General features: G+C 47.2%; 1 protein-coding gene across 1 annotated transcript; it reads right to left on the bottom strand.

Annotated features, from left to right (window-relative positions):
* Positions 1-244: 244 nt before the first annotated feature.
* On the bottom strand, positions 245-2,003 carry LOC124647012 (heavy metal-associated isoprenylated plant protein 35-like). The gene is made up of 3 exons (XM_047187021.1): positions 1,853-2,003; positions 1,635-1,710; positions 245-1,140 (listed from the first exon to the last, which is right to left on the bottom strand). Exons 1-3 carry the CDS (start codon positions 1,892-1,894, stop codon positions 290-292), a joined length of 969 nt encoding a protein of 322 aa, XP_047042977.1. The 5' UTR covers positions 1,895-2,003; the 3' UTR covers positions 245-289.
* Positions 2,004-10,290: the final 8,287 nt, after the last annotated feature.

Below are 10,290 nucleotides of genomic sequence, written 5' to 3'. Positions count from 1 at the left end.
GGAAGAAGAAAGAAATTGAAGACCTCGAAGATTTGTTACTATCTTTTAGACTTTATTTTGTAATCGTTGGAGTCAGTTCATGTATCTCTACCATGTACTATTTGTTACTATGAATATATGTGGTATTGATTGTCAAAAAAAAAAAAAAAGGTTCTGTTGCAGACACAACACAATGTTCGAGCTTGCCTCAAGAGGACTATACTAATACAAGTAGCAGCTAAAATAACACAAGTGACCTGTCAAATAATCAACACATTTCAAATTTTCAATCGACCAAATAACAAATGTCTCACATGACGCTGCATGCGTTGGCGTTCTCCTCGCTGAACATGTAATACGACCTCGGTGCCGCTGATACCGGCGCCGTCGAGTGGAAGTACTCGGCGCCGCCCGTGTACGCGGCGCCGACCATCGGGTGGTAGTACGCGCTGCTCCGGAGCGGGTGCGCGGTGCTGTAGCTCATGGCGTACGGCGGCGGCATTTGCCCTCCGCCGGCGTAGTACCCCGGGTAGCTCATCGTCGTGGCGGGCGGGTAGGCCCCGGCATCGACGGCAGCCGCGGCGTGCTGACCGGCGTTTCCCGCGGCTGCGTCGTGTGGAATCATCTCCGCCGTTGCACCGGCGCCGTCTGCGTTGGCATTGGCACTGCCGTTGCCACCTCCCTTGCCCTTCTTCTTTTTCTTTCCACCGCCACCGGAGGCATTGGCATTGGCGGTGGGTGCCATGGGCTGTATGCCGTGCGGCGTCATGGCGAATGGGGCAACCACGTGCGGGCCTCCGCCGCCACCACCTTCAGGCTTTTGAGGTTGCTCGTCGCCGGATGCTTCATCACAGTCGCCGCCGTTGTCATGATTCTCTGGGGGAATGGATCCGCCGCCGCCGCCGCCTTCCACTGTGACGTTACCCTGCGCCGGCACCGGCGCCGTGGACTTGTTCTTGTTTTTCCTTTTCTTCTTCTTCTTGCCGCTGCTGCCAACCGCACCGCCGGGAGAGTTGTCCGCGGAGGGGGGAGGAGCTGGCTCCGGCCATGGCTCGGCGTGCTTTCCGGACTTGACAAGCTTCTTGACTAGCGCGTCGACGGAGACATTCCCGACGACAACAACCTTGTGCTGCTGAATGTCTACATCCGTCTTGTACACCCCTGCCAATTGATGCAGAGAGCACAACGAAATTAGCACAAACAAATTTCTTACAGCTCATGAGCATTTTCATCTGCAGAATAAACTTTAGAAGAATTTATAACAGAATGCAGAACTTTGGGTGAGAGTTTTGCAAGGGGTTTAGGGAAACAGGGGATCTCTTACTTTTCCCCTTCATATATATGCAGGGGTAGACCCACATAAAAATCATTTGTAGTTAGTTAAACAGCTACTTGCTCTTTTGGTTACAAAACTGAAGTTGAAATCAAAGTCCTTTTGCAAAAACAAGGGAATACAGAAAAAAAATGGTAAGCTTCTGACACCTTTTCAGTTCATTCAATTTTTGTAGTTCCTGATTGGAAAGGAAAAGGAGAGATAATAAAATTGAAACACCCTGCCACTTTCTTTCAAGGTGATTTTTGTAAGGATTTAGTGATAAGATTTAAAAGTATTCTTTTGCTTTGCTTTTATTTTGTTCTCAATCTATATTACCCACCTTCTATGCTCTGGAGCACCTTCTTGACCTTCTTCTTGCAGCCCTCACAGTGGATGCTGACTTTCAGGGCCACAGTCTGAGAAGAAATAGCAAACCCAGACCATGGAAAGCTCATAAGAATCTTTTAATAAGAAACCCAAATCAAACAAAAGGAGAAATAAAGATGAGATATCTTGCATTTATCTGCTAATCAAGAAGATGTATGAACTGCGAATTACATGATACATCAGTGGTGGTGCGCCTTCTTCAGCAGCTGACATGTCTGTCGAGTGAGGAGAATGGAGAAAGATAGGAGGAAAGTGAGAGTACTCAGTGTTGGTGCAAGTGAGGAGGGGGACTGAAGAAGGGTGGTATAAAGAAGCAAGGGGGCAGCACAGAACAAAGTGGCAGAGTTTGGTCCTGGGGAAGGAAGTGACTAAATAGCATCGGGGAGAAAGAAAGGGGACAATTCCATTGGTTATCTTTTCTTTTTCCCCTTTTCCCTTCTTTTGTTTTTGGGTGTGGTATGGAATTGGTGAGGTAATTGTTCCTCCGCATATGGTGGCTAGCTAGCTAGATGCCCATGTATATGCGTAGACCAAGGAAATTATTTTTTGTTCTGATTCTCCTGGTTGGATATGATGTTAAACTAACTTGGGTTTTTCAAATATTTTTAAAACAAGTAAAGATGGAAATTAGTTGTTAGAATAGAACCACCATATTCACAGGTAAATCTTCATTTTGATACCACTTTGTGTTTCGGGCGCAAAAAACCACCAGATTTTGATGAGGTTTTCTCAAATAGCACTAATCCTGAATTGATAGCAAATTGACACCGTTTCTAACGTGTGGGGTCCAGTTGGCAGGCCCAGTTTGCTCAGCTGGACTAGAGCCCACCTCTCAGTCCAGTTAAAAAAGTCAAACAACACAGTAAATAAATAAAAACAACAACAAAAATAGTTAAAAAAAGAAAAGAAACCCTAAACTGTCCCATCTGCTTCCCCACAACACCTCCAGCGCGGCTCGGTTCCTCGCTGCCGGCCAGGCCGCCGCTGTACTCTCCACCAGCGTGGGTCGTCGCCGCTGGTCACCCACCTCGATGCCATCGCCGCCCACGGGAGGCACGGGGCAGGTGCCGACGAGGTAGGGCGTGGGAGGCGAGCGCACAGGTTCGGCGCGGAAGGGACAAAGCCAATAGGCAGGCGCTGGGCAAGCTCTACCAGGCCCGGTGTCGGCAGGTGGCGGTGAGCTCTGCCAGGACCCAAATGGGCGCGGACGGTGCACACACGGGTCCGGTGCAGGAGGGCGGGCGCGAGTAGGCGGGCGCAGGGCAAGCTCCGTGATATGGGGTGGCCCGATCTTCTCAGTAAGCGAGGTGGATGGTGATGAACACTCGATGAACACATCGGAGATACACGATGATGAGGTGGATGGTAACTTGTATGACGCTGACGAGTCTCTCCATTGATTCCTGTCGCCAATGCAACAACTCTCAACCCTACAATGTCTTTGCAACTCCACACACTTGCGCATGTAGCAGCCGACCACGAAGCGGTAGGTTGCAATCTTCTAATCCCAATGGAACCGCAGATCACACAAAACTTTCAGTAGCAAAACACCAGATCGATGTGAATTGGTGTATAAATTCAATAGAGTTGCAAAGAAATCAACTATGAACTAGGGTTTATCTTAAACGTGGTCTAAACCTAATTTGGGGGCATCCTGGGCACTTATATAGGGGTTCAGGACGACCAGAAGTCGAGAAAATACATTAAAAACCGACCCAAATCGGGATCTGATCGAGACTGACTCGGACACGGCCGGCCGGGGGGCCGGTCGACCGGGCCAGGAACCGGTCGGTCTGGTTTGGACCGAGCCAGGGACCGGTCTAGAACCGGACCAAGGACGGGACGCTCAGTACACCCGCCCGGTTGGCACCGGCGCAGGATCCGACGGGCGTCGGGATATCCCGACGTGGGATCCGGTTGGACCGGGCGTGAGGCCGGGCAGGCCGACATGGTGGACGGTCTAGCCGGGCTGTGCGCCGGCCTGGACTTTGTCTTCCTCCCTCACGCATGCCTCCCTCTCCTCCCTCGCACGTCCATGAGGTGTTTTCATGTTCAGCACCATGTCCAGCTGCTCCTCTCCTCCTCGTGCGATGCTTGCTCTCTCTTCGTACCTGATCATACATAAGTAAGAGGACTTAGGCAGTATAAAGTTCTCATCAATCAAAGTATCGTTTAGGAACAAGTTTACCTGTTGTTTTAGTAGCTTCGCATGAGCTCTTGTCATAGGTCCGATTCTAACTTCATTGGACTTGAGCTTCACAACAACATCTTCGTCATCTTGTAATGAAGGAGGTAGTGGTTCGGTAGGGATATCCTCATCACTCCGTCACGACCGATGCCCTCTCCTCTATCTCCGGCGAGCTCCTCCTTGCGCGCCGCTACCTTCCTCTGTCTGCGTCGCTCGACCGAGGCACGCCAGGGATGAGGAAGACGACCTGGAGATGGTCGGCGCCTGGGATGGGCAAGCAAGCCCGCGATTTGAGGGTGGGGGCCTACCTCACCGGCGGAGGCGAGTGCCGGCGATGGTGGGGGTGAGTCGGTGGGGGAGGCGGCGGGTAGCAGTGGTGGGGGTGAGCCGGTGGTGGGGGTTATTTATTTTTGGATTTTTTGTTTATTAATGCAGCCTGAAAAGTGGGACCTATGTCCACAGAATTTTCACTTTTGATTTTTTCCAATATTTAGGTTTTTTTAATTATGCTGACATGTGGGGTCTAGTCCATTGGAAGAAAAAAATTCCACGTCAGCCTTACATGTGAGCCTGGCCTGTCAGAAATCATGTCAATTCACCCTCAGACATGGATTAGTGCTTTTTGAGAAAACCTCGTCAAAATCTGGTGGTTTTTTGCGCCCGAATGTGGTAATTTTATGCTAACAACTCGATGAAAATAGTTGAAATTTGATAAATTATGTAGATACACCTAGCTGATCTAAGGTCTAGTGACATCATAAATCAAACCATTCAAACATTACTATTGAATTAGGTTGTTGAATGTACAGTTGTGTTGCATTTCTAACTATATTTTCTCGCTGAGTTATGCAATAGAGATAAGTTGCATTGATAACATGCTATCAGAGCCTAGGTTAGGGGTTTTTTCGCACATGCATGCAACTCGTGTTGAGATCCTCCTTCACAACGTCACTCCCTCCAGCTGCTTCTCCTCCCACATATCGTCACTCCCTTACAACTGCTCCCCCTCCCCCACCCCGTGTGTCGTCGCTCCCCTCGGGATACTACTTCTTCCCCACCACTTCGTGTTGATCCAGTATTGTGCCATCGATGTGCAAATGTGGTGTTTCTTCCAAATCCCATGTGGCACCACCGTGTTGCCTCTCCCTTCGCTATTCATCGTCACTCCTCGTGACTGCCCTCTTCCCAAACTTGTATGCTGCCTCCAGGCATTGTGTCATTGCGCTGCTGCTCCTCCATTGCGAGGTCGTCCTAAGCATTGTTTTTCTCCCCGACGTGCTGGTGCTTACTCCGTCAGCTCCGCATGCTATTTTTTCGTCGCCATTGCTGCCCCTAATCCTACGACCGGCCGCCGTTGTTCCCTGCATCTGTGCGTGCTGCCCCACCTCAACCCTTGGCAACATGGTGCTCTTCGTGGCACCACATCACTCCAACGTAGATGTACTTCCCCTCATAAGGAAGGTACTACAAGAAATATCCCTTGTATCTCCGCGTGCTCCACTCTCGGTTATCTCTATAATTTTACCGCACTTACTACTTGTATCTTGTGTAGTTGTTTGTACCTTCTCATATAGGTAAACTGACATAGTTGCATATCTAGCGAATTTACCTCTCGTATCAAGCCTAAATTGAAAAAAAATAAAAAAATTATTAGCACCTATCCACCCCTCTAGGTGCCCATACGATTCTTTCACATGATAGAATTCTGAGTTGAGCAATGGTTGACTAAGTTTAGAGTATGCAATCAAATGAAGATTTCTTTATTTACCTTAACATATTATGATAGGGAATTAGGAGATACAAGGATGACCAAGACTAAGAGCGAATATTGGATTTAAGTTGGTCAACACATGAAGCATAAAGAATGTACAACATGGGGTCACATGATCTTGTGGTATGGTAAGCTTTGCCAATTATGCTTTGTGAACTAACCCATCATCTATGTGTGTTTGAGTTGTCTATGTGGGTTAAGTATCTTTCCTTGGACATGCATCAAAAGTAAGATCTCATATAGCCCATGAGAGGATGACATCATCATCAAGGTTGAGAAGGGCAAACTGAAGATGAGCATCTCGAGAAGATCATATGATTGAAGCATGCCGTCTGTTTTGGTGATAATGGTCATGGGAAGATGTGCCTTAATGAAGCTATCTAAGAGTGGTGTATGGGTGAGAAAATCACTACAGGAATGGGCCGATATGCCGAGGGCCGGGAACCCTCGGCGTAGCTTGTTTTGGTCGTTGGCGTAGGCTACGCCGAGGGCCGCCCTCGGCATAGCTCCTCGGCGGCTACCTCCCTCGGCATAGACTTTTAAAAAATTTCAATTTTTAATTTTTTTACCGCATTTTTTTACTTGTTTATCTTTCACCCAATACACTATTAACTCTAAGTACACTTAATCTTAGGTCAAATTACAATCATGGTTAAACTTCCTAGTCGATCACCCATTCTCACACTACTCCAGCCTCAACACGTTTAACTTCTTGGTTCTATTCGGATGAGCTTCCATTAATGAATTGACACCTCTTGCTGATAATAATAGCATATCAACCCTATTAACCCTTGAACCGTGATGCACATCTCTTTATTTTTGAATTCCAAACAATTACTTAAGTAAACAACAATGAAACAATTAATATATAAGTAATAATAATATTGAATTCAAATAACAATAAAATGATTTTATTTTTTGGTCTTTTTTCTACTTAATATGGAATAATTAATATCTTTAAATCGGAAAATCGAAATTCCACAAATAATATGTCTAAATCGATCATAAAAATGAGAGGAATCTAAATATAACATCAATATCATCATTTGAGCCTAAAAATTAGAGGAATCCAAATATGACGCCTAGTTTGCCATCTGGCCAAAACGGCAAAATGGCCGTACTGGGCGCGCTGGTGCACTGTTCGCCAACACGCTAAACAGACAAAAATTAGCACATAAAGTGATGTGTAATAGACCTAAAAACATTTTTCGCGGAATTTATTGAGCGACGGAAAGTGTACCCCTAGTTTAAATCCGGTCAGTTTCTAGCGGATTCGGCGGGACACCGCAGGAAGCCGCAGGGATTCCCAGATAGCTAGCGCATACATATGGCATGTGATATGTGGTGCGGAGGCGGTGTCCTACCAATACGCGGAGGTCTCGCGCAATATTAAAATGCGCCCCATGGAGCTGCTTCACAAAAAAGACCGTTTTAGCACCCCGAAAATGAAAAAACCATCGCCCATGGGTCGGATTGGAAATCCCCTCCCGGGTCCTTGCTTCCCATCCCAGGTAAAACGCATGTGCCAAATATGGACTCGTTCCGACAAACTATGCGGTGTCAGAGGCCGTTTCCTACTCATTTGCCCTAAAAGCCATAGAACTCCGGACATGATATCCCTGTTTGTGAATGGTATTCCAAAATAATTGTCGTATCATAATTACGACTTTTGGAATGGTTACTAGTACACATAAAATGATGCCATGCGGCTCAGCGGGATTTTCTGACTTCGTTAAATTGCCATTTGGCCAAAATGGGCCCCAACGGAGATGCGGTATGGCCGTACCGGGCGCGCTGGTGCACCTATTTATCATCGCGCTAAACGGAAAACATCTAGCACATAAAGTGATGTGTCGTAGACCTAAAAGCATTTTTCCCGGAATTTATTGAGCGGCGGAAATTGTACCCCTAGTTCAAATCCGGTCAGTTTCCAGCGGATTTGGCGGAACACCGCAGGAAGCCACATGGATTCCCAGATAGCTAGCGCGCACATATGGCATGTGATAGTTGGTGCGAAGGCGGCGTCCTACCAGTACGCGGAGGTCTCGCGTAATACTAAAATGCGCCCCATGTAGCTGCTTCACAACAAAAACCCGTTTTTGCACCCCAAAAATGAAAAAACCATCGCCCATGGGTCGGATTGGAAATCCGCTCCCGGGGCCTTGCTTCCCATCCCAGGGACCACACACATGCCAAATATGGCCTCGGTCTGACAAACTATGCGGTGTCACATGTCGTTTCCTACTCATTTGCCCTAAAAGCCATAGAACTCCGGACGTGATAGCGCTGTTTGTGAAGGGTTTTCCAGAATAACTGCCGTATCCTATTTCTGATTATTGGAGTGGTTACTAGGACACATAAAATGACGCAATGCAGCTCCGCGGGATTTTCTGACTTCGTTTAAATTGCCATCTGGCTAAAACGCACCCCCCCCCACGGAGATGCGGTATGGCCGGACCGGGCGTGCTGGTGCACCCATTCACCATCGCGCTAAACGGAAAAAAATTAGAACATAAAGTGATGTGTCATAGACCTAAAAACATTTTCCCAGAATTTATTGAGCGACAGAAAGTGTAGCACTACTTCAAATCCGGTCACTTTCCGGCGGATTCGGCGGGACACCGCAGGAAGCCGCATGGATTCCCAGATAGCTAGCGCGCACATATATGATATGTGGTGCGAAGGCGGTGTCCTACCACTACGTGGAGGTCTCACGCAATACAAAAATATGTCCCATGTAGTTACTTCACAAAAAACCCGTTTTGGCACCCCGAAAATGAAAAAACCATCGCCCATGGATCGGATTGCAAATCTGCTCCCGGGGCCTTGCTTCCCATCCCAGGGACCACGCACGTGCCAAATATGGCCTCGTTCCGACAAACTATATGGTGTCACATGCCGTTTCCTACTCATTTGCCCTAAAAGCCATAGAACTCCGGACTTGATAGCCCTGTTCGTGAAGGGTTTTCAAAAATAATTGCCGTATTGATGTCTACGCACGCTTCTATTCCTGTAGACAGTGTTGGGCTCCAAGAGCAGAGGTTTGTAGAACAACAGCAAGTTTCCCTTAAGTGAATCACCCAAGGTTTATCGAACTCAGGGAGGTAGAGGTCAAAGATATCCCTCTCAAACAACCCTGCAATTACGATACAAGAAGTCTCTTGTGTCCCCAACACACCTAATACACTTGTCGGATGTATAGGTGCACTAGTTCGGCGAAGAGATAGTGAAATACAAGTAATATGGATGATTGTAAGTAGTAATTGCAATCTGAAATAAAGATGGCAGCAAGCAAACATGTAGCAGAACTTCTTGGAAACGGTGTTTCAATGCTTAGAAATAAGACCTAGGGATCATACTTTCACTAGTGGACTCTCTCAACATTGATCACATAACTGAATAAATAAATGCTACTTTCTACACTCTCTTGTTGGATAACAAACACCATTCATTGTGTAGGGCTACAAAAGCACACCTCAAGCCGGAGTAAACAAGCTCCACAACATCCGGAGTTCATATTTAAGTAACCTCTAGAGTACATAATAGACCATTGCAATTTAGACCGAGTACTAACATAGCATACACACTGTCAACAATAGCTATGAAAGGGGGAATAGATCGCATCAATACCATCATAGTAATAGTTAACTTCATAATCTACAAGAGATTACAATCATAACCTACGCCAAGTACTACATGATGCACACACTGTCAACATTAGATCATGGAGGAGGAATAGACTACTTTAATAACATCACTAGAGTAGCACATAGATGATATTCAACTAGATCACAAAGCTCATGATCACATAAAGATCACATGAGAGAGAGATGAACCACATAGCTACGGTAGAGCCCTTAGCCTCGGGGGAGAACTACTCCCTCCTCATCATAGGAGACAGCAGCGGTGGTGAAGATGGCGGTGGTGTCGATGGAGATGCCTTCCGGGGGCAATTCCCCGTCCCGGCGGCGTGCCGGAACAGAGACTTCTGTCCCCCGAATCTTGGCTTCGCGATGGCGGCGGCTCTGGAACTTTTCTCGTATCGTGGCTTTCGGTAATAGGGTTTTCGCGACGGAGGGAATAAATAGGCGGAAGGGCAGAGTTGGATGCGGCGCAGGGGCCCCACACCATAGGCCGGCGCGGGGCCCAGGCTGGCCGCGCCGCCCTATGGTCTGGGCCCCTCGTGGCCCCACTTCGTATGCTCTTCGGTCTTCTGTAAGCTCCGTGAAAAAATAAGACCCTAGGCATTGATTTCGTCCAATTCCGAGAATATTTCCTTTGTAGGATTTTGATGACCCACAAGTATAGGGGGTGTATCGTAGTATCTTCGATAAGTAAGAATGTCGATCCCAACGAGGAGCAGAAGGTGTTGACAAGCAGTTTCGATGAAAGATTCACTGTAAATGCTCACAGACAGGTATTCAGGGGGTTTTGATGTAACAAGCGAATAAAGTACAAGTAAGTAAAGTGCGAGAGTAATAATTGCAGCGAGTGGCCCAATCCTTTTTAGCACAAAGGACAAGCCGGGTTGTTTACTTATAATGACCAAACGTTCTCGAGGACACACGGGATTTTAGTCTAGTGCTTTCGCTGCATACGGCTAAATAATCTTCATTGTTATGATAAGTGTTGTGTGGGTGAACCTATGCT

Source organism: Lolium rigidum, chromosome 4, assembly GCF_022539505.1.
Source record: "Lolium rigidum isolate FL_2022 chromosome 4, APGP_CSIRO_Lrig_0.1, whole genome shotgun sequence".
Classification (NCBI taxonomy): Eukaryota; Viridiplantae; Streptophyta; class Magnoliopsida; order Poales; family Poaceae; genus Lolium; species Lolium rigidum.
Note: the sequence above shows the minus strand (reverse complement) of the source record. Positions and strands in the feature narration are given on the sequence as shown.

Excerpts from the sequence above, each read along its gene's own strand:
- LOC124647012 (XM_047187021.1), bottom strand. The coding sequence starts at position 1,894 with ATGTCAGCTGCTGAAGAAGGCGCACCACCACTGATGTATCAT. Across the intron at positions 1,711-1,852 it reads CACCACCACTGATGTATCAT|ACTGTGGCCCTGAAAGTCAG; the intron begins GTAATTCGCAGT and ends ATTTCTTCTCAG. Across the intron at positions 1,141-1,634 it reads GGTGCTCCAGAGCATAGAAG|GGGTGTACAAGACGGATGTA; the intron begins GTGGGTAATATA and ends ATCAATTGGCAG.